Source organism: Sciurus carolinensis, chromosome 9, assembly GCF_902686445.1.
Source record: "Sciurus carolinensis chromosome 9, mSciCar1.2, whole genome shotgun sequence".
Classification (NCBI taxonomy): Eukaryota; Metazoa; Chordata; class Mammalia; order Rodentia; family Sciuridae; genus Sciurus; species Sciurus carolinensis.
The window spans coordinates 68,726,789-68,751,079 of record NC_062221.1 but is presented as its reverse complement, the minus strand read 5'-3'; the positions used below and the strand labels follow the sequence as shown (position 1 = coordinate 68,751,079).

Sequence of the window (24,291 nt, the reverse complement as noted above, 5' to 3'; positions counted from 1 at the left end):
AATCAGCTTCCTCTTCTGTAAGTAAGGACATAGGGTCAGAAGACCTCTGGGGTCCCATTCATCTCTGACATGGGAATCTGAGGGGCCTTTAGGACTCTGCAGGAAACCAGATTGAAATGAGTCTGCGCTTGGGGACTGGGTGGAACATAGGGGTTTGGTGGGGGAAGTGGCATTGACCATGAGGTGTAAGAAATAGTTTTGGCAAGAAGCCATAACTTGACCCTTTGTCATCCGTACTATTCCCAGTTTCAGTTCCTGAGAACAGAACAGAACAGGTCAGAACAGGGGAGGTGGGTTTCATGCCCAAGGGGTGGTTTTCATGTCTACAACTCCAAGCGAAACCTGGCAGGGGCCAAAGGCCTGCTCAGAACTCCCTTGAGCTACCCGACCATCTGACCTCGGGGAGCCCTTTTTGAGGAGCCTGGTCTGGAGTATTAGGCTGGCTAGGGTCCTTGTCACTGGGGCAGCATTCAAGACCACTTGATAGGGAACATACACGTCAGACGGCATCAGGCCAACACAAGCTCATTTTGTTTGAATCTTTACTTTCATCGTAGACAATCTTTTTCTTTTTCATTACAAAAGTACCAAACAAACATGGACAGACATTCACAAACTATGTACCTTCAACAGGCACCTAACAATCCTTCACCAACACCCATTGCAGGGCACAGACACCAGGTGGACGATTCTCAACCATCAGAACTACATCATAAATGCATGATCTTTTTATTTCATATAAAAATGATCAATAGGAAGAAAGCCAGGCCACAGGTTGGCTTTGCACACTCCGGCCCTTCCCAGTGGCCTTCCACCTGGCCAGGCGTGGGAGGGAGAAGCAGCCCAGCATCTCAGCAGTTCATCGAGACAGGACGCTGACAGGCGGAGAAAGCCGAGTGCCAAGTCCTCGTTTGTCCAGGCTTGGAGGGGAGGTGGCCTTGCATGGCTCTGGCCCAGCAGCCAGGTGGCACAGCCAGGCGCCCTCTGGTGCGGGCACTGGGCTCCTCGCCCAGGCTTACCGGAAGGGCTTCTCTGTGCTTGCCTATCTAGGGAGCCGTGATCAGGTGAGCAGCTGTCCAAGGCGTTTCAGTCTTTTTTGTAAGTCCCTCTCCACCCCTTTGGGAAGAGGAGCTGTCAGTCCACTGTGCCATTGTAGGATTTGTTGAACTTGTTGAAGGTGAAATCCACGGTGTGCGTGGAGATGGGCTTTCTGTAGAGGGGGTTTGAAGCCTGCAGGGTATGAAGGTAAGAGGACGTGTGTTAGTTTCCCCAGGCAAACCAACAGACTCAGGCAAGACGCCCTTCCCCACACGGTCAGCTCCAGGAAGGCAGCAGGCAGAGCATGCAGCTGGGAGGCCACCATCTGTGTTCTTGGACTGGCTCTGCCTCGGACTTGCTCTGTGTCTCTGGGAGGGTCCCTTGCCTTCTCTGAGCTTTTACTCTTTGTCTCTGAAATGAGGCATTGGGTCAGAGGGTCTCTGAAAGCACTTCCCAATTTTAACAGACACTCACTCCAGGGATTCCTGTGTGCTCAGACCTTCACAAACCTGCAGTTCGCCTGGGGAGACAAGGTTCACCCATAACAGACCCCAGGAACTTGCTTGAGCTGCTTTCCCATGTGCCCACTATCTCTAAGCTACGTGGACTCTGCTGAGCTATGCCAGGTGCCTCTGCCCCACAGCTTGCCCAGCCTGGCCTGGGATAGGACTCCGTGCAGGGCCCTCTTGCTAGTCATGCCTGTTGTTGTCTACACTGGCACAGCCCTGTGGGTGTCCATTCTTTCTTTTTAATGCTAAAGATGCCAGGGGACCTTTCTTGCTAACATCCGGCTGAGCTCAGCCATGCCGCCAGGCTGGAAGGCTCTTCTGCGCCTGGGGCCCTCAGCCTTACCATCTCATAGCGCGCCCTGGAGCGTTCACTTTGGAACTTTGCAAACTCTCTGCGGTCATGGATGGTGACAAGCAGCTTCCAGATGGCCAGGAGTGCAATCCCAATCAGGAGGATGCTGCCCACCACGGCCAGCAAAATGGTCATGGCGTTGGGGGCGGTCCCACATTCTGAAACAGAGACCAGGAGCATGGTGAGCTGGCAAAGCCATCCACATCCTGCGCCCCTCCTGCCCCCAGCCTCGGGCCATCTGAGATGAACGGTGTGCTTCTCCCAGAGGTCTTCTCCTCTAATCTCTCCTAGATCCCATGGCACCTGTGTGACTGGTGGTGGGTGGTGAGGGGAGAGGTTTCCCCAGTGTGCAGGGAGTGAAAGATTCAAAGAGGGACAGTGACTGTTACAGGACAGTATGGCCAACGAGCAGCAGAGTCTTGATGAGAGCCCTGGTGCACACCTGCTCTTCCCTACAGGCAGTGCCCTCGCCCCGGCCGGTCCAGTCTCCAGTGCAGGCTGCTAGACCATGGCTCAAGTCCATGTCCGTGGTATCAGGGAGAGTGGACAGAGAGAAAGTCCACTGACAGAAATGGCATGGGCCATTTCCACAAGGGCCAGGCTGGCCAACATTTCTAAACCCTTAGTATGATGCAGCCCCTTGGAACAACTGTGCTTATTTCCAACCAACCACAGAGACGGTGCTTGGAAACACAGCCTCGTTCTTACGGGCATGCGCCCTGGGCTGGGACTGCACTTCCCTGGGTCTCTGGCCATGGAAGGCATGGGATGTGATCTGGTTTGATTTGGAATATGTTCGTGATGCTGTGAACTGAAGACGGTGAACCTTTTTCTATTCCCTTCCCTCCGGAGAAGAAGAGGGGTGATCTAGAAATCCCAGCTACTTCAAGCTGTTGGTCCCTGGGCTCAACATGCAAGGCAGAGCTGTTGGTGTTGAGATGAAAGCTTGGCCCCTGCAGTGGCTCTGGACGCTGGGCGTGGCGGCCAGCAGCAACAGCACACCCAGCGCTCCACCCTGAGGAGCAGCAGCAGGTGGCCAGGGCTGTGTTGACCTGGATGCTCCTCAACTCATGTGAGGCTCCAGCTCCGATGGGCCGGGCCCGGCACCCTCCCTGCAGAGCACAGGGGCTCCCCATTAGTCACGCCCGCTAAGTGTGTTCTGCCTTTGCCAAGATGACATTCCTGAGGGGCACGTCCTGCCCTCCTATGGCTCCTGTTGCCCCCGCCACACCCCCAGAGCTCGGCCTCATCTCAGGCCCCCAGCTGTATGCCCATCTTTCTTCTCAGCCCTCGGAGTGGGGCAAAGGCCTTAGATCCTGATCTTCATGGGGAACTGTATCCCTGCACACGGGAAGGATGGTGAAGGGACGGCGGGGAGGTTATGGGCGACAGCCCCAGAGCAGGGAACAGCATCAGAAACCTGGACCCAGGGGCTGGGCCGTGGGAGGGGTCCCTCGGACTCCCACCTACCTGGCTCCCTCAGGACCGTCAGGTTGGACTTCCCGCTGGGCAGGTCTGCGTAGCTGAACATCATGACACAGTCCTTGGCAGTTTTATAGAAGCAAAGCACAGCCTCCTGGTCATCTTTGACTAGAAGAAAAGCAAACAGACTGTCCCGAGCCTGGCTCTGGGCAGCCCAGGGCTGCTGAAGGTTAGAGCGAGGAGCCTAGCACCTCAGAGAAGGGAGAGGGTGCAGGGAGACACGCGGGGCAGGGCTTTCAGATGAGTTCCGGCTTCTCTCAAGACCGCAGCCCTGGGTTGAGGTTACTACTTTGGTGAAACATGGGTCACATCAGAGTCTTCCACCTTCTGAAGTGTTTGCTGGGATGATGTGAAATAAAGGCCACCTTTAATGGGGGGGGGGCAGGGATGGGTGAATGGAAATGAAAAGAAAAAGCTGCCCTGACTGCTTCCTTCCTGACCCCCAGTCCACCCAGGGTTGAGAGCAGGCTGCAGAAGCCAAGAGGCAGCTCTTCCCTGAGATGTAAAACCGAAACCGACCTCAGGGTGAGGAGGATATCTGAATGCAAGGTTGGTCCCCTGGGTGATGCCTGAATCCAAAGATTCAGTACATCGGCCATTCCCTGGCCCTGGCCTGGACACCAACTGGCCTACTCCTCAGTGTTGAGCCCCTCCTCCCTGCCCATGTGGCCCTCGACCTGAGGGAAGGAGTCACAGTCCCCTGTCTAGGTACAGTGTTCCATGGCTTCCCTGAGGTTACAGTACTGGGATGGAACCCAAAGCACGAACGCTAGGCCACAGCTCTGCCACTGAGTCACATCCCCAGGCCTTTTTATTTTTTTATTTTGAGACAGGGTCTTGCTAAGTTGCCCATGCTGGTCTCGCACTTGTGATCATCCCGCCTCAGCTTCCTGAGTCCCCGGGATTCTAGGCATGTGCCATGGTGCCCAGCTGCAAGACTGATCTTTAGGAGGGAAAGGAGCTGGAGAAAGAGGGTGAGCAGGGAAGCAAAGGAAAAGGGACCTGGGCAGCAGTGACAGGTTGGTCGTGAGCAGCAGCCAAAGGTGTACACTATGACATGAAATGCTTTTGCACTCTTGCCTTTTGAACCTGGATGATCAAAGAAGTTTGAATGTGGAAGCAGATACATTAACCTTTGTGGTTATCAAACACAAAGGTCTGGACTTTTCTCCTGGCCTCTTGTCCAATGCCTGGGCTTGATGAGGGTGAGTGTTTATTTTAAACGTCTAGGAGAAGGAAGGAAAAGTTGAACTTTCTCTGCTGATTCTACTCAGAGAGCTGGATTAGGAAGCAAGTGTGCATGGACCAAGAGAATCATTTCAAGGGACACTAGAAGATAGCTTTCCTCCTTTGACCACTTGTGCTTGGCTCTGGGGCACTGGCCCCAGGTCTGCTAGCAAAACTTGACATATACCAGGTCCCAGGTGGTAAGTCAGAGCAGGGGCAGGCAGATGGCATCTGAGGGCTAGGGTGAGTTCCCTGCTGTTTCCTCAGGCATAGCAGAGCACCTGGCACATAGTAGGTGCTCAATGAATATGTGTGGAATCAACACATGACCTGACATTCTCCAAAGCCATGATTTAACCCAGCAGTCAGTCAAAATCAGGGAGGCGGGAACAAGGAAGTCTAGCGGTGAGCCAGGACCAAGGTAGACAAGAGGTAGGGGTCAGGAGTTCGTAGAATCTGGAGTTGAGGCGAGGCAGCTGACAGCAAGGGCCTTTAGATGCACATTTACTTGCCAGGTTTGTAGTCTTTTTTTCTTCCCTCCATTTTAACCATTTAAAAATGCATAAGTCAGTTTTAGTAAATTCACCGTGTTACATAACCATTCCCACTAATGCCAGTACATTTCCATCTCCCCCAAAAGAAATCCATACATATTAGCAGTCAATGCTACTTTCTTCCTCTCCACAGTCCTTGGCCACCCCTGATCTCCACTCTGACTCCACAGGCTCTGCCCATTTGGGACATTTCAAATAAACAGAATTATAGAATGCTTTCTTCTGTTGGGACTCTTTCACCTGGTCAATGTTTTTAAGGCTCACCCACCTTGTCACATGTGTCACCTCATCACTCCCTTTTACAGCCAATGTGATTCCACAGCATAGACAGGGCACATTTTGCTTGCTGTCCATCAGTTGATGGACATTTGGGTGGTTTCCAAGTTTTGACTATTGTGACTAATGCTACTGTGGACATTTGTGTGCAAGTCTTTGTGTAGACAGACAGACCCAGTTCTCTTTGGCATAGACCTGGGAGTAGAATTCTGTGTGAGACTCAACATTGAACTTTTGGGGAACTACTTCCCAACGCATCTGTACCATTTTACAGGCATGGGGGCTCAGCCCAGTGTCTCTGTGGGGAACCAGAAGTCATGCCAAGGAAGCCTCGGCTGGACTTCCTAACTTGACGTGAAGCCCACCCTCCTCTCCATGGAGGAGGAAATCCCCAGGGGCCTGCCAAGATCCCGTGTCCAGGGCCCCCGCCTTGACACTCACCGATGGTGTCCACCCACGTGATCACCTCATCCTTGCACAGGTGCTGGCAGGTCTGGTTGTCAGGTTTCCCTGAGTGAAGCAGCAAGCACTCAACACACTCTCTTCGGAAAAGAGGAAATAGATGTGGCTGTTAGATACTGTGTAACAGGCCCACGTGCCTAACCCAGCTCCCAACACCAGGCCCAAAGGCATAGCTGGTCCCAATTTCAGAGGTCTGGTTGCAGGGACTCTCTGCTCTGCCTTCTTGCTGCTGTTAGTGGGAAGCCCCAGGGTCTGTGGAGGGACATATGTCAGCTTACAGTCGTGTCTGGTCCGGGGGTCACCTTGCTAATAGACCTTTGGAATTCTGATGACAGGAGCCAAATCTATCTCAGTCTGAGGAGATGGCTTCAAGCAAGAGGTTTCTGGGGGATGAAACTATTCCTGGCTCTCTGGAGTGTCCTCACACTCCCATGGCCAATGCTTGATGCCCCTGGTGTGCCCCAGTCATCTCCTGGGCAGAGCTCCATCCTCTCCCATACACTGGACTCACCCAACCAAACCCATCTCTGAGGTTGGGGCTTCCCTGGCGACTCTGGCAACGTTGGGGGCTGAGAACCACTGTCTCAGGGTCCTCCAGGCTCTGGCTCTTTTGCCCTCCCAGGAGGAGCCCAGCTGCCAGGCTCCCTAAGGCCCTGCTGGCCATGAACCTGAACTGGTCTACATCAGAGCCCATCCAGGCTACCAGACCCACACACAGGGTGACAAGCTTCTCTAGAAAATGGTGAGAAGCCAGAGAGGCCCTGTGAGTTCCTCTCCTCCCCCCAGCTGCCAGCCAACTCTGTGTGAAAACGCTTCATTACGAGGCCCCCGGGCCAGTGGCTGCCATCGCACTCTACACAGCCAAAACCTCATTTCAGACATCCTCCCTCCACTTGAGGTCGCCTCAAGGAGGTGCTGGTGAAGGTGCTGGTGGGCGGCAGGCTTTGGTCAAAGACTACAACGCCTGGTGGAGGGTCCCAGCTCTGAGGGTGGACGGGGGGCCTAGGGAGCACACAAAGGCCAGGGAGAAGAAAACTCCAGGGAGGAGAGGGTCAGGACAAAGGACCTTGTGATGCACCAGGGCTGGGTGGTCCTCAAGTGGGGTGAGAGTGCCCTCGGAAGCCAGATTAGGGCTCAAACCTGTGTCCCTGTGGCTGCTCCCTGGCCCCAGAGTGAGAAGTGACCTCACAGCACTTCATCTACACACGGACAGCGGTCCTACTCACCCCCCAGACCTGTGGGGACCCCAGAGGGATCCCTCTGGCAGACTGTGGAGCGATTGTACAGTGTGGGGCCTTTGTTATCATCTGTTCTTTAATTCTAGAGGATGGAGAAGCTTCCAGTGTGGAAGCTGCAAAGTGGGACATAAGAATGGGAAGGGAGCTCACAGGTCCTTTCAGCAGGTCCCCTTGCTTTACAGAGGAGGTGCCTAAAGCCCAGATGGAGTTGATGGCAGAGCGGGGCCCCACCACCAGGAGTCGGGCCTCAGACATGCCCCTCCCCCACTTCCTGGACATGAATAAGGAACTGGCAAGAAGAGGATCAGGAAGAGAAAGTGGACAAGCCTTTCTATGAGAGTACTGATATGCTTGAGCATTCAATCATTCTGGAAGTGACCCCCAAAATCCCACCTCCGAGGACTGACTGTGCAGCATTCTGGAGTTGGGAACCTGAGCGTAAAGCCTGCATTTGAGCCCTAGAGAGCACCCAGCAGGGGCTTCGCTGGGGGCTAGGCAGGGTGGCTCCAGCTCTGTTCATTTAAGTTGGCCTGGCTGTCCCCTTGGCCAGCCTCTTGGATTAACCCATAGCAAACAGGATGGCTGCTTCCAGTCAGGCTGTGATCTTCAGGGCCTCTCTGCCCTGCTGTCATTAAACCACAGCTCCCTGCGCCCTCCAGGAAGGACCCCATAATTATCCAAGTGGACATATCAGTTTAGCTCGTGGTCCCCACACTGGCTGAAACTTATGTTATATATTAAAGTAAGTCTAGCCTTTTAAAAAAACAAGTGGCCGAGAGAGACTTTGCTCAGAGCCTGTTAATTGAAATCAGCTGGTGCCCAAGGTTCACTCACCCAAAGGGAAGGGTGTGTTTGGTTAGTTTTAGAAGGTGGAGACTGGTTGCCCTGAAACCCCAGGAAAAAGAGGATGTAAGACATTCAAAACCTGGTGGCCCTCAGGAAAGCAGCAAGTAGAAAATTGGCCTGATGTAAGTCACAGTCAGAAGAACTTTGTTTAATTTTTTTTTTTTTTTTTTTTTTAAAGTTGCAAGTAGGTTGTGAAAGAGAACAAGGGTCAGTGTTGTCCAAAGACAGAAGAAGGAACAGTGATGATTCCTTACGGCACCTTTGCTCCTTCGTGCTAATAAATCACCAAGTCTATGTCTTCTGGGTAATAAATGTTTTCAACATTTAAAGTGAGGGCTGTTCTCCCCCAAGGCCTTCTAACAGACCCAAGCCAATCCTGCACTGCCCTGTGGCTCCATAGGAAGGCAGCACCGAACTTTTGTCTCCTTTTTATTAATGTTGTGTGTGATGTCCTAGCTTGGCCCCCACTCGCATGAACCTCACATGCCCCAAGGACTGACAGCAGCGCTCCCAAGGACTCTACTGGAGGGAGCTGGGGGCACATCCCTTGGGCACAACATGCCATAACAGCTGTGACTCCAAGCTCACAGGGGATGGCTGCTTGGGTTTAGGCGCAGGACACCCATCTCCTTCCCAGACTGTTTCTACCTGGATCTCTGTGTCTTCAGTCTCAGCAGGTCTCAAGAGGATCTGCCTTCGCTCTCCCTACTGACCCCAACCCCCCCAATTAACAAAATAAAACCCTGCCGGGTCCACCTTGTCTCTCCATCGGCAGCCAGCTTTCAATTACCTGCACTTGGCTTATTTGTGGCAAATGTCCAGCCCAGGGATTTGCCACCCAGAACATTTCTGAACACAGACTGACCAGCAGCCACGCAGGCCCAGGAGCATGAACTCTTCATTATCAGCCTGGGCCAGACGTGTAGAAGGGAGATCTGCCAGCAGAAAATCGCACAGTTGTGTTCCCCAGCCAAAGAGAAACACTGTGCGTGTTACTGCTTCTGTCATCTGTCTGGGTTCTGCTTCCCTCCCCGTGGCTTCTTAGCTGCTCCACCAGCAAGTTTCCAGAGCAAACGTCACTCTTGCTTTCCAGGGAGCACCACAGCTTCGCTACGGCTTGAGCTCTGTGACTCTCCTCCTTGAACTCCAGAAGGGTGAAGGCCGGGCCGGGTGGTTGCGAGGCCCTGGGGCTGGGTCACTGAAGGCCCAGCCAAGTCTAGACAATCTCTGCATTCAGCGGCAGCACAGAGTCCAGGGCTGGCGCTCCATTATCAGTATAAGTGGAGCAGAAAATCCAAAAGCCACTGTGCTTGTTTCTGGCATGCCTTATCTAGGTCGGGTGCCTTTCTATCCCATTTACCTTCTGATTATGTTTTGTTTAAAGCAGCAGTTCCCATCTGGGTGTTCTATGAAACAGTGTTTTGGGAGATGTTAATGGGGAGGATCGAATTCATTTGAAAAAAGATGCATACCACGTTTCCTTTTGAAAACACACAATAGCGCACTCAAGGCTCTGAGAAGGCACTGTATTTGGTACCAACACCAGTTTAATTTCATTTAACTCGGTAATCTAGTAATTTTCAAACTTGCTTAGGAACAGAATAGCAGTCTTGTTTTTGTGGTTTTTTTTTTTTTTCCCTTCTTACAATATACCCATGGAACCAGCATTTCAAAGCTACTATTTCAGTGACTATTAGAAAGAGTTTTGCAGGCGGTGGGGTGGGCAGCTGGCCGGCCCTGAGGGCTGCCTGGCTGGAAGACAGGCCTGGGCTGAGCGCGGGGGCTGCGGTAATTACCTCTTGGTGCTGCAAGCGTCCGGGCAGGTTGGACACTTCTCACATGTCTCCCCAAAGGCTCCAGGCTCCGTGCACTGGCACTGCCCACAGATGCAGTTCCCACGGTCGCTACAGATCTGCCCGTCCTTGGCCCGGCACGTGCTGATGTCTGTTGAGCAGTTACAATTGTCCCCAATGTAACCTGCATGGCACTTGCATTCTCCACAGTGACACTCGCCATGGCCTGAAAGAGCACACATGGCACATCAGGACTGCCTGTCTTTATGCAGGATCCCAAAACCTCCCAGGACCGGCCATGTGCCAGCCTAGGGACACCACAGAGAACCAGACTGCCCTCGGAGCCTGTCTGGAGAGAGAGCCAGAGAGGGCCTGGGCTGACATGGAGTCATGCTTGGCCTGCGGGGTCCGGGTTGGAGCTCCAAGTTGGTCAGAACTTGGACAAGTCACGCCACAGGACCAGGACCCAGGAAAGCTTTCTGACTCCACTGTTGTATGAGTCGTGGTCCCCAAATATGTCCACATCTTAATCTCCAGAACCTGTGAATGTTCAAGGTAAAGTTTTGTAAATGAGATTAAATCAAGGATTTTGAGGTAGGGAGTCTTCTGCTTTGTCTAGGTGGCCCTAAATGCAGTCACAGTGTTCTTATGAGAGGGAACAAGGGAGGTCTGATTACAGAAGGTGGTGGCTGTGAGACACCAGAGGCAAGATGCTCCGTGGCGGGCTTTGATGACATGGAGCAAAAGGCCTGGAGCCAAGGAACCCAAAGAATGCAGCTCCAGAAGCCAGAACAAGGAGTGCACTTTCCCCTGGGCCTAAGGAGGCGGGCAGCCCTGCAGACACCTTGATGTCAGCCCAGTGAAACCGAGTTCAGACTTCTGACCTCCAGGACGTAAGCAAATAAATCCGTTGCTTAGGTCACTAACTGTGTGTTAATTTGTTACAGCCACAATCCAAATTTCACAGTTGTCCCTCTGCTCAGTCCTAGTGAGATGCTAACTTCTTGCTTTGGCCTTTGTGACATGCAGCCCCAAAAGGAGGGAGGAGTAGAGGCTGAGAGCAGATGGGGTGGTCTCAGTCCTCAGTCGAGGAACCATTTGCCAGGCTTTAAACTGCATTGGTTCTTACAATAACCCTGTGAGGTAGGTTTTATTCTTATCCTCATTTTATGATGAAACGGATGCAGAAAGACAAAGTAGTTTGTTGAAGGTCTTACAGCAGAGGCACTTGACCCAAGGCCTCAACTCTGGGCTCTGCTGCTTCCTAAGAGCAGGCCCTGGCCAAGATGGGAGCCAGCTGAGGCCTGTGGGCCCTCCCTTCCTGGGGTGTGGGGATGGCCCTGTCCTCAACCCATAGGGCAATGGGCATTGCCTTGGGGTTCTGCAGGGGTAGCACAGGGGCATTATGGCCCAGAAGACTGTGTGAGTGTGAGAGTGGGTACCTACTGCAGTGTGTGCACTGGACAGAGAAAAACTTGGACATTACATCCTCCCAGGCACCTCCCCGTGATCACTAGTGAGTGTAAACTGCAATATAGGTCACGACCTGACTCCAGAGCCCTCTTCACTTGCCACTTAACTTTCTGGTCCTGCTTCCCTGGCTCTATGTGTTCTGTCGTGTCTATGACCTGCAGGGGACAGGGAGACCATCTGGAGAGGCCAGGCCTCTCAACCCTCCCATGCAGGATGGCCTCTCCACTCACCCAGGCAATTCTGAGCCCCAGCACATTTCACAGGCAGAGCCGAGGCATATGGCGAGAGCCCTGGGCGGGGAAGACATGCCGGGCCAGGCCAGAAGGAGGCTGAGGAATGCAGCTGGAGCTGCGTAGGAGCTGGCACGGGATGAGGGTGCCACAGGAGGGCACAGCGCCCTGCTGCTCCAGGGTTACAGACAGGGAGGGACGGTGGGTGGCACAAGGTCATGAACTCGGTCACGGGACTGAGGACTGCCCCACCCTCACGACACCAGAGTGTGGCCGGCACTAGTCTGGGGCCTGGGCAGCAGAAAGTCCTACAGGAAGTCTTCACAGATGGAATGGATGCAATCTGCACAACTCCTCCACGCTCTGGCCTCGGGACCACACTGGTCAGGAGCCTGGTTTAAATTAAAATGGTTCACTGTCTGGGGCAACCACCCCCACCCCCAATATTTCACTATGGAAATTTCCAAACCTGCAGCAAAGTTGAAAGGATCGTGCAATGAACTTTCACATACCCAGATGCTCCCACAGGCACACACGTGTTACTTATCACAGATCTATCCATCAATTGATCGGTGTTTGAAAAAAATGCATTTCAAAGTTTCAGTCGGGGTTCACACTGGGGTAAGTTTTTACATGGCTCTGGCACTCTCCAAAGGCTTGGCTAGTGCAAAACCCCAGAAAGCAAAACTGGAAGAAGAGGCACACTCAGGGCCCTATTTGCAAGCAACAAGGGCATGGACATGGTGGGAATCTTTTTTTCTCCAATCTTGTTTTTGGCAGCCATATAAAATTATCCAAATAGAATCTGACAATAGTCTCAAGTGTTGAGATCTGGAGGGGAGGTAGGGATTACTGTAGAAGGGTTTGGGTTTGGGGTGCAGTAGTAATAGAAGACCTGCTTCCCCTGGGACTGGCTGTCTGGATAAGAAGGTCTGCTTGCTGCAGAGGGACATACTCCCAACAGAGTGCCCGTGACTCTGTACCTCCCCCGACCCTGGGATGGTGGAGTAGCAAAGAAGCCCCACTACTAGAGGCAAGTCTGATACTTTGCAGGACTCAGAATCCAATGAAGGTCAATGCCACTAAATGGGTTCCATCTCTAGGGTTCAAGATGAGAGGAGTTAGGGGCCAAGGGCAGAGATAAGGGGGAGCTGGAGATTCATGGGAGGTCACCACCAGAGATGAAAGCTTCCTACAACCTGAGCTCAGCAAGGACAGGGCAGGAGAGCAAGAGTGTGCAGAGAAGCTGTGAACACAACACGAACAGCCCGGCCCCTTTGGTGGGGTCGCAGATGGGAGCAGCTGAGGGTATATAAAAATCCTCATCCATGTGGCTTTCTGGCTTCCCATTCTCGATGATCCTGAAGCAAAGTAACACAGCAGAAGAAGGCCCGAGGTCCACACATTTAGTGGTGGACCCACTAAAGCCACAGAATCCTCGTCCATTATACTGACTCTGAACAACCCTAGTTTTGTAGCTCATTGCCTTTCAAAGACACTTAGGGGCTGGGGATGTGGCTCAGTGGTAGGGGTCTTGCCTAGTATGCTGGAAGCCCTAGGTCTCATTTCTAGCACTGCAAAAACAAAAACAAAAACAAAACAAAAACAAAACAAAACCTTAAAGCAGCCATGGCAAGATGTGGCACATGCCACTGTGTCCTCCTTTACACCTGTGGCTGACATTGTCATCTCATAATGGGATTCTTTTCCAAAGAGCCTGGGCTTAGCCTCAGAGTCCCCCTTAACACAGTAACTCCAAGTAGTTAAGAAGCCAACACACAAGACAACTACTTGCCAATTTGGCTTAAATCCTCTACGTCTCACTTAGAAAGTAACCCACAGAGTGTAAAAAACTGATCCTTTTATTCTAACCCAAATGACTTGGGTCCTGCAGTTGGAACTCCACTGCCTTTCCCTTCCTCTGCATGCTCAGAGATTCACCAGGTCTTCCCGTTAGCCCTGTTAGAAACACATTACTAAAATGTCAAGGTCATTTGGACCTGTTCCAAGGATCGATAACCTATCAATTGCCAGCCATGGGGACTGACTATGCCCAGAGGACCTAAGTAAAGACTCTTCTTCAAAACAAAGTCAATTTCTAATGCTATCTGGGCAATGAGTGGAATTTAGCAATGCTCATTTAATATCGTGCAGACATAAAAATACTTTCAGCACAAAGATGGGAAATTGAAGTACAGGCCAGAGCTCTGTGTATGCTGTGAATTGCTACACGTGCAAGTTATTATTAACACTACCTTTGTTAGAATGATGGATAGCTAAATGGACAGGAAGTTGTAAATGTGCCTATTTATACGGAATTTCAGCTCTGTAGAGTTCAGCAGCTTTCTATCAGCAAAACAGTGCTTGTGTGGGCAGCAGGCCAAGCCTCTTTGCCTCCTTTTATAAAGTAGAATGCTGGCTATTCAGAAGAGGCCTGGGTCAGAGGAGGGGGAACCAGTGGCCTGGAAGCCAAAGGAGCCTGGAGAGGAAGCCCAGCATTAATGCTTGGCGCAGGTCAAGAAGGGCAAATCCTGCAGCAGTTGCAGGTCTTGCCACACACTGGTGAGGGGTGCCAGTGGAGCCTGAGGGCAGCATCCAGCCTGCAGGGAGGTGAGCAGGTGGCCACTCCCATCGGCAGGCTGGCTGTGTGGATGGGGAAGGCATGGGGAGGAGGAGGTGTGGGATTTTGCAGACAGGACACATTGGAGCATTCTTCTGACAGAAGAGAAAGATTCAGAAGGAAGTCCTGGGGGAAACAGAGGGGCTGGAGAGAGCAGCAGGGAGGAACGGGAGAGAGGCCAGGGCCGGTGGTGCAGGAGGCTGTGCCACAGAGAGAGGCTGGGGCCCTGATGGAGGCGCTGAGGCTAACGGGTGGTCAGTTCGAGGCAAGCTGCAGGGTGTGTGCTGGAACCAAGTTAAATCTTCCTCCACCATTTGTTGTCATCCTGGACAAGTCCCTGTACCTCCCTGATGATCCATTTTCTCTCCTTGTCAATGAGGATAATGCTTTCTTTGTGGTGATGTCATTAGAAATATCAGCCTGGTTCCCAGTAAAGCCCCTGGCACAGTCTCTGGCACAGGAGCACCCAGGAAATGTGAGCTGGAATCCCTGTGAACATCCCAGAGCTGGACAGGGGACTCAGAGACCGCTGTCCACAGGGAAAGGCATGGGGACCATAAGACAGTGCTCAGGAAGAGGGGAGGTGCGTGAGGCAGGTATGGAGGTACGACCAGGAGGTCAGTGACAGGAACAGTCGAGGATCCTACAGTGGGATGGCGCTACCTCAAAGAAAGGGGAGGGAGCTAAGGGGGAGGGGAAGCTGCAGAGCCCACCCCCCACACCATGCTCTCAGGGACCACCAGTTTGGCGACAAGCAATGGTCTGAATTATACTGGGGATTGAACCCAGGGGTACTTAACCACTGAGCCACATTCCCAGCTCTTTTAATATTTTATTTAGAGACAGGGTCTCACTGAGTTGCTTAGGGCCTCACTAAGTTGCTGAGGCTGACTTTGAACTCGAGATCCTCCTGCCTTAGCCTCCCGAGATGCTGGGATTACAGGCGTGGGCCACTGTGCCCGGTGCAGGTGTGCATTTCTGTGTAAGCCTCCCTTTCAGAACACTAGGGTCTGACGTAGCTGGTGGGCCAGCCCCCAGAGCCTGGGTGGGGAGGGCAAGGGGCCCCAGGCCCCACTGGAGGAGCTCCCTGCTGTCCTTCCTCCACACGCTGCACGACGTTCCCAGTGGAAAACAACTTTGGATCAGTTGGGAAGGGAAGCAAGCCTGGCCCTCAGCCTGGCCCCTGGGGCAGGGTGCAAGTGTCCCTCACTCCTGAGCCGGGAACAAAACCACTGCTCTGCCTCATCCCCATGTCTACAGAGGCCCAAAGTGATCATGGTGACCTGCGAGGACCAGCTGGAGGAAGCCAGCTTGGATGGGGCAGAACTGAGCTGCTGGTGTGGTCTCCTGTCCTTAGCTCAGGAACAACCAGGTGGACAACAGGCCCTCAGGGGTACAAACCACCTCCACACAGCTGGCTGAAAACAGGGTAGCCATCTCGCTCTGGAACCACTGCAGTTTCCTGGCCTCCCTCAGTGCAGCATCCCTCCCTGGGGAGTCCATTCTGACCGGAAGGCTGAGGAGGGGAGGGCAGCTCAGTTCCCAAGACAGGAAGGGCATATCCCTTCTCTCCATCCTGGTCCTGTCCCCCTCTCTCCCCTACGCCCACCACAGCTGTCTCTTCCACTCCCCCTCCTCCCTCACTTCCCTGCAGTTTCTGCCTCTCCCCAGAGTCCCCATGGGTGTCCCTCCCCACTCCATGTCCCCTCTCCTCACAGCACTCTGCCTGCCCCCAGTCCCATTTTCCCTCTTCTTAGAACAGGCGGTGTGTAAACAGGAAGTGGTTAAACAAATAGAAGCGGGGTGTGCTGGAGGCTGGCCCATCTGGGCTGATTTTCCTGTCAACCCACATCAGGTCTCACGTGTGTTCTAGACATCTCTGGGTGAGACCCTGGGCAGGGCTTCTGGAACTCTCCAACAACTCTCATCAGAGGGGCAGGAAGCCAAATCAGCAGCTCTGTGTGCTTCAATCACAGTGTCTGTCACTCTGGGGCCCTGCAATGCCCTGAGCCAGAGCTCAGAGCCCCGTCACGGTGCCGAGGAAGGGAGAGCATGGCAGACCTCAGTCACTGACATCCTGGCTGCTCATGTGAGGCTGCAGGAGCGCCAGAGCTAGGGCTGGCTGGACTTTCTGTGGCCAGACACATCCCCAGGCTTCCAGGGGAGAAGGCCTCGTCTGTTGCTTTGAACAGGAAGGGGAAATCCCTCCTGAGCTGCACTATTCCTGGTTCTCCGTTGACAAGCAGGCTGGAGTTACATAACAGCCCCTCCCATGTCCTCACGTGTCCCTGCCTGGCCTGTGTCACCAGGCCTGGTCCCTGTGGGAACGTGCCCATCCCGCTGTTCTACCTTTCCCTCCATGCATGGGCCTTGCTTCCAGAAAGAAAAAAAACAGGCATTTCTGAAATGCTCAGGGCACAGGACAAACTCCCAGGTCCCTCCCAGGACTTGGGTCAGCCTCTCCAAGTACCTCAGCAGGAACTAAATCAACCTTGGAGGAAGATTGGTGGCTCTGGTAGTTTTGTTCTTCTCACCATGGATTCCTCAAGCCTGTAAACACAGTATTATCTGGCTCAAAGGGAGTCACCTTTAGAACTTGCCAGATAAGGGCAGCTCCTCCCGCAAGGAGAGCACAGCACTCAGTGACTTAAACCAACCCAAGACTCTCTAGCCAAGAGCCTCCCCAGCTCAACTCAGTCCTCTCCCATCACTGTCCTGAGGTTCTGGGGTTGCAAACCGGAGTATATTTGATGTGGCACTGTGCAATCTCATTTACCTGCTTGCTGCTCTGGGCAGTGGCCCAGTGTCCTCACTGTTCCATAGGGGAAGCACCTATCTTATAGGATTGGAGAAATGCTTTGTAAATGTGCAGTAGAGAAGTGTACATTTAGTTTGCTGAGGAAACTTCTAATTCCATTAAACCATTAAAATCACTTCCTAATAGTAAAACTTCATGGAATATCAACAGCAGTAAAATTTCATGGAATATTAACAATAATTTGGATCTGGAATGTCCCCAAGAGGCCCAGGTGCTGAAGGCTTGGCCCTAGTGGTGCTATTGGGAGGTGGTGGAACCTTTAGGAGGTGGGGCCTAGAGGGAGGAAGTTAGGTCTTGGGGGTGTTCCCTTGAAGCGGGTATTAGGACCCCAGCCCCTCCTCTCCTGCTTTGCTTCCTGGCCCCTATGAGGTAAGTAGTTCTGCTCTACCATGTATTCCCCTATATGACATGCTGCCTCACCACAGGCCCCAAAACAATAGAACCAACTGACTGTACACTGAAATCCCTGAAATATGAAAAAATAAACCTCCTCCTCTTAACTTCTCAGGTATATTGTCATAGTGATAGAAAGCTAAACACAGCCAGGTGTTCCTCTAAACACTTGATAGCAATTATCTCATTGCTTCTAATAACCTATGAAGCAGTTATATTACCTAATTTTTTCATATGTGGAAAATGAGGCCCAGAGGCCCAGTAAGCTATCCAAAGTCACATAGCAGGCAGGGGGTAGGGCTGGGATTTGAGTAATATTTGTTTGACCCACTAGATTATACCTCCTCTCCAGTCCAGCCCAGTCAGGATTAAGCGATAAAAACGTAAAACGATACAGAGGATAAATGCTTAAAGAATAGTAAAAAATATGCAGCAGCCCTGTTCACAAGCCTGGCTCTTTTCATCAGGGGGCCTTACATTGCTCTTGGGGATCTCTCCTCTTCTTTTAGGTGAGGGTGATGGCCCGGATGAGTTCTCTAGCTCCTCCGCTGCCCACATATGGTTGCTACATATGACTGCTGGGAGTGGGGAGCTGGGACAGTCGTGGGTGGAGCTGCAGGTTTTGAAATGGGGGAGGCAGGAGGGCGGCTGGGATAGGAAGCTTAGCAGGAGTCCTGAGGTGAATCTGTGAGGAGGCCTAGGACAGCAGGCAGCCAGAGGGAGGGGATGTGGATGGAAGGAGAAAGAAACCAGAAAGTGCAAGGGATGTCCTCACGGGCTTGCTATGGGGTGATGGGCGTGATGAGCTGTGGGGAAAGGGGTTCCAGTGCCTGGCTGCAGAGCTTGAGTCTATCCCTTCATGCCAATCCATCTGATGGTCCACTCCTGGGCGCTAGGCGCTCTCCTAGCCTGTTTCCCATTCCGGGCTCTCACTCCAGTCCATGTCTCTGGCCTCCTCCATCTGCTTCCTAAAATGTGAGCTGACACTCTCACTTAAAGTCCTCCTTGGTTCCTTATCATTCGAAACACAACATATATACTTGTACTTGTATGCTCAAACACCAAGCATATCCCCAGTCCTTTTTAAAATATTTTACTTAGAGACAGGGTCTCGATGAGTTGCTTAGGGCCTCACTGCAGCTGGCCTCCTGAGCCGCTGGGATTACAGGTGGGCACCAGCACGCCCAGCTACAACTTCTGGATTTACACTCTGGACACCACAAGCAAGGTGGCTGTGGCTGCACCCAGCCTACCTCTGATGCTCTTCACCTGCCCTGTTTCTCTAGGCATCCCAGGTTCTGGACATTTCAAATCCTTTGCAGCTTCTAAAAGGTGCCGAGCAGATTTTTGTTTTAAAGTAATTGCTTTGGCATCAGTGTAGACAGGACTCAGATTAGGATGGTGGGAGCAGAGATGGAGAAAGAAACAGAAAAGATGAGGGGACAAGCCCCGGCCGTGCATGCAAGCAGGAGCAGAGGGGAAGGCAGGGTGGGGATATTCCTGGGTTTCTAGCTTGCGTGACTGGATGAAAAACAGATACAAAAACCCAGAGAACCATGGCTAGGAAGAAGAACGTGAGCTCAGTCCGAGAGGTGCGCTGTAAAGGAGACTATGAAGCAGTAACAAAAAGCAGGAAGAGAACATTTCAAGAAGGAGGGTGTGGTCAGCAGAGTCGACTGTCACTCAAAAGTCAAGGCTGATGAGGGCTGAAAGTTGCCTTTATCAAGACAAGGTCCCTGGAACCTGGGAAGATCCTTTTTGGGGGTCCCAGAGCTGAATTCAAGTGGGACTGAGTTAAGGGCTGAGGGGAAGTGGCAAATGTCCAGGAGCATAGACAACTGGTTTGAAAAACATTTGTGAATAGAAAGGAAAGAGGAGCTGCCCTTGAGCGAGGTGAGCTCAAGGGAAGTGTTTTTCTTTTCTATACTTTTCTTCTTAGTATTAAATAGATAGGAACGTACTCTAAAGCTGGCCAGAAGACTTAGTGAAGAGGGACGGTGTACATAATAACCATTTATCCCACTGATAGGTTGATTTGTTGGCCTCAACTCATGAGCCTACAAGCCCATTCATTATTAAAGAATATTTTATTTGTGTGTGTCCAACCCCAAGCATGGTGTCAGGCACATGGAAGATACTCAGAACATACTGCTGGTGGCTGGCTGCTGTGAACATCATCAGGACAAACCTTAAACCCTGTGGGAAAAGATCCATGCTGGAAATTAGGGAAGGAACAGGAGTCTCATTGATTCCTACAGAACTTAAACGTGATTCTTGAGATATTTCAAATTCTTAACGAACGTCCAAGAAACCCAAAGACTTCACGGCAACCCAAGGAAAAGAGGATTAAGGATTCTCTTCTCTTTGGCAGGACGCGGTCACAGTTGGGCAGAAACCAAAGGCTTTGCACCCTCTGCTGTTCCAGAACACTGTCCCGATTTCCCCAGCACAAGGCTCTTCAGAGATGTAAACAATGAGGCATCCTTAGGTCCAGGGCCAGCTGCTCCTCTTTCGCTGGCTTATTGTCAACCAAGCAGCCCAAACAGAGTCAACTGACAGTGCTGCCCAACAGTGCTGCCCACGCAAGCCCCTCCCCCTGCCTTTCAGCAGCTGGACCACATGTTGCATTCTGTACCTGAGAAGCAAAATGTGACCCCTCCACCACAGTAAGTGACGTTGTTTTAGGCCAAGCCTTTCCAAACCTGGACATTCCTCTAGGGGATGACAGCACTGGCTAGAGAGCTAAGACTCCACTGTCGGAGGTGGAAGAGCTCCTCATGGGCAACTTGCCTCCTAGCCGTGACCCCTAGTTCCTCCATGCTTATGGCCACATCCCTCTGACAGCTGCTGCGTTCTGCCTGAGGGAGGCAGGGAACAGACTGGCCCAGCCCCCTCCATCACAGGCAGATGAAGGTAATGGAGGGAAGGTGGAAAAATCCCATGTCCTTTAATGAACTTACCTTTCCAGTTTCAGAGAAGCCTGAACCCTGCGGAGTGCAATGCACTGCATTCTAAGACCCTGAGAATGCTGACTCAGAAGGAAAAATGAAAGGTTGCTGCCAAGAGACAGGCACCCCAGGTTAACACCTTGGGTTTGGCTTAACCTGCCCAATACGTCTGGCAGGCACCTCTGGGGAAAACCAACCGCATCTGGAGACGCATCGCCACGCTCTGGGTCGCTGCCACAGGATGAGAGGGTTACTATTTTCAAACTGGAAAACTGTCGTGTTGTTGTGGTTGGTGCTCAGCTGCCAGACCCCACCCTGAGCTGGCCACTGAGCCTGGTGCAGCCTTCTTCATGGGCAGAGTGGATTCAGAGTGTCACATGCACAGGCCACATTGAAGACTGGATGCCAGGAGTCTGGCGGAGCTGTGAGATGGCAGCAGCCCGCTGGGTCAGGGAGGGGAGCGTTTCCTTGGGTGTTGGTGGGGAATGTGGCCCACATGCCAGCCTACTCCACCACAGCCGCCCCACAGGGCAGGATCGGTGACAGCACATCAGTCCCCCGTGGGGCAATGACTACTGGATGAGCTCATTTGCCACCAGAGCATTTTACAAATCAGACCAGGCTAACGAAGGTTCACTTAAGGTAAGTGGGCTCCGCACAATTACTGGTAACAGCCAGACGCCCGCTGAGCACCAACGGGTACCCTCTGTGTCTTCATCAGATTATAGTCATAAAAACGACAGGGACCTCAGCCAGTGTCCTGGCCCATGCGGATCCTTCAGCACTGTGTCTGACATATCCTTACACAACTCAAAGAAACTCGCTGAGGAAAAGAGAGTCAATGGTTCCTCAAACATTGACCAAGATAAAAAACTAATGAGGTAAGACTTGGAAAATGTGGGCAAGTGCTTGGAGCAAGGACTAAGCTGGGAATTCAGAGCTTTGGAAGGGTCTAAGATAATCAAAATAAGTAAAACTAGGTGGAAATAGGCTATTTGTTTGCAAAAGGCAACACAAGGTTCTTCTGGTCTGAATCTATAATTAAGAATCACCTGTAGTCCCAGAGACTAAGGAAGCTGAGGCAGGAGGAACCCTTGAGCCTGTGAATTTAAGCCAGCCTGGGCAACTTAGCAAGAGCCCACCAGAAAGGAGAGGAGCGAGACGAGGGGGAGGAAGAGAAGGGGAAAAGAAAATAAAAGTCAAGGGAAAATAAAAGAATCACAAAGGACCTTTAGTACAGGTTCTGGGCCTCAGTTTCCAAATACAAGCAGTCAAGGCAGGCAATACATAATTGACCCACTGTGTGTGATTGGCACTGTTAGGAAAGGCAATCTGTTTAGTGCTTGCTCATGATGAGTACAGTTAGCCCATTTGTTTCCAAGGAAACAATCTCAATACGGTAGCAAGTGCTTTAAAATCAATTATTTTTGCACTATTGTCAAAGGTCAACTTTGTGATGTGAAATAACATACCTTCCTGGAAAGCATTTTTCTTTAGCATAGGGACAGGGGGACTCACTGCTGGACTTGGGGGGTTTAGTGGGATGGGGTCAGAACTAAGGAAGGTGCCCTAGAAAGAGGAAAAGAGGAAGGAAAGCTTCCAGCAGGTCAGGCTCAGAGCAATTCAGACTCAAGGGAGCATTTGGATCTGGACAGAGCTCTAGGATCAATATTCTGAGAGGCAGGGACACATGCCCCAAAGGACAGCAGATTCCTTCCCATTCTGCCCTGCCCTCTCAGAGGTGTCAGAGAATCCAAAATCAAGACAAAACTGAGAGTGCTGGATGAACTCTTGAGATATAGAACAAAAAGAGTCTTAAGAATAACTATTTCAGCCACCAGAGGTCTCTCATAGTTTTAAATGTAGGAGTGGAAAGTTTTCTACAAGTTATCCTATAATCTAAAAAAGCTAAAGCCATCCAAACCTACATGACTAAGAGCTTATCTTTGCATTCTCGTGGTGTTCCTAGGATTTTCCTTTGCTTTGTAAATTTCATTATGTCCTTCAGAAGTCAAACTTCAGGGCCTGAAGCTTAACGGCACACACAGAATCCTCATCAGTCTTCTACTTGCACACTTCTCTCTCTAGGTAGAGAGAAGAGGACAGCGAGGGGAGATCCAATGCTTAGGTCATTCCCTTTTCAGAATCACTGAACTGATGCTTAAGAAGTCTCTGGATGTTGGACACATTGGCAAATGCCTGTAATCCCAGCAACTTGGGAGGCTGAGGCAGTAAGATTGCAAGTTTGTTATTAGACTCAATGACTTAGCAGGGTGATGTCTCAAAATAAAATTAAAAAAAAAAAGACAAAAAAGGACTAGAGATGTAGCTCAGAGGTAGAGAACTGGTCCAGGCCCTGGGTTCAATCCCCAATACTCTCCCCCCATGCATGGTTTCTGGAAATAGAAGCTCAGCAGTGAGAACACTGTTCCCAAAGCTAAGCTCAGAGCTTGGGGTGAAGCTGGTTCTCAAAATTCTCACAACTTGTTTTTGAAAATCTGAAGTGTCTGGATGGTGATGATAGAAACTTAAGATGATTCATCTGCCTACTCCTCAGCCCGAGAAAGTTCTGAGGGGTGGAAAATTCCAGGGGCAAAAGAAATTTAGAAAATTAGAACTGCAAGCATCTGAACCCTGTTCCTGGCACCTGGTATAACACTTGGCATATAAGGAATGCTCAATGATTTCTTGCAGGATGAGATGAATGTAGGACCTGCCTAAGACAAAATGGCCCTGAGAGAGATCACTGCTTCTTCTGCATGGCCAAAGATCAGATGCTATCAAGCCTGGTTTTCCCAAAGCACTTTCTCCAAGCATAAGCTGCCAGAGCTGCCTGGTTCCAGAGAGGGGCACCTGCTCCCCGGTCCCTGTGACTCATTTAAAGGATGCATTGTTTCCTTCTAGAATCAAGCCTTAACATTTTGATATCTTTTTGTCTTTCAAGTGAACTGAGCCAGAGCTAAAAGTAGATGGAAGTCTTAGAGAAATCTTGAACTGAGACGCCCATTGAGAACTTTCCAAAGGCAATCTGCTTTGATGTCGCAGTTTCTGATGTGACTTGGAAGACAATGTCCCTCCAGGGTAGAAAGGCCAGGGAGTAAGATGTAACTGAAGCCCAAGGAGCTTTGCAGACACAGTTCTATGGGAGTCTCATAGCAACCCCCTTGGAGCAGGATTTTCCCTCATTTGACAGAGAAGAAAAATGGATCTCTGAAAAGTTAAGTGAAGACCCCCAGTCACAGAGGTAGAAAGGGGCAGATCCAAAGTAGTCCAGGTTTTTTTTTTTTTTTTTTTTTGTGGTGCTGGGGATCAAACCCAGGGCCTTAGGCTTGCAAGGCAAGCACTCTACCAACTGAGCTATATCCCCAGCCCGGTAGTCCAGGTTTGTCTCCCTCCAAAGTCATTTTCTTTCCATTATATGAGGATGCCACCGAAGGCTCTGGCAGTGTCCCTGTAAAGGGGACAAGGAGAAACACCTCTGTGTTGGTTAACAATGGCTTCTAGGAGCGTTACCTGGGTTAACATGTAATCCTGAGGCACATACACTATCCTCTACCACCCAGTAAATGGTGGCTGAGGAAGATAAGCCCCCAACTATGGGCTTATCATTCCTTTTAATAACAGTGAAGAATCCTGTAACAAATTCCATCCTCTGAGTATTCCAAAATGGAACAGGATTCTCCCAGCCCTCACTGTCGTGCATAATTAGGGTTCGTACACTACCAGGCGAAGGGCATTGCTCTGCAGTTCCTGAAGATCTTCTGGAGGGATTCCTTTGGGGCAGAGGAGTACTCCCTCCTCTGGAAGACATATTTAGAATTCTTTTTTTTTTTTTTTTTTTTTTTTTGAGGTGGGGATTCTTATATCTGCCAATAGTATGTGGTTAACAAACCAAGCAGAGATTAATAAATGTGAAAAAAAAAAGATTTTTTTTTTCTAGGTGCGCCTACCTGAAGCACCCATTGGTGACAATCATAACAAAAGAATCCTTTCTGAAAATTAAGTATGTACAATCTTTGTTCATTCAAAAGG

General features: G+C 51.2%; 1 protein-coding gene across 1 annotated transcript in view; it reads right to left on the bottom strand.

The window, feature by feature from the left end:
• Positions 1–512: 512 nt before the first annotated feature.
• Positions 513–24,291, bottom strand: part of Itgb5 (integrin subunit beta 5) — a 110,587-nt gene continuing 86,808 nt past the window's right edge. The window contains exons 11-15 of the mRNA XM_047564606.1: positions 9,781–10,003; positions 5,880–5,980; positions 3,370–3,489; positions 1,891–2,057; positions 513–1,230 (exon numbers count right to left, since the gene is read on the bottom strand). Of these exons, the coding sequence (XP_047420562.1) occupies positions 1,135–1,230; positions 1,891–2,057; positions 3,370–3,489; positions 5,880–5,980; positions 9,781–10,003 (707 nt within the window). The 3' untranslated portion in view covers positions 513–1,134. The remainder of the gene's footprint in view (positions 1,231–1,890; positions 2,058–3,369; positions 3,490–5,879; positions 5,981–9,780; positions 10,004–24,291) is intronic.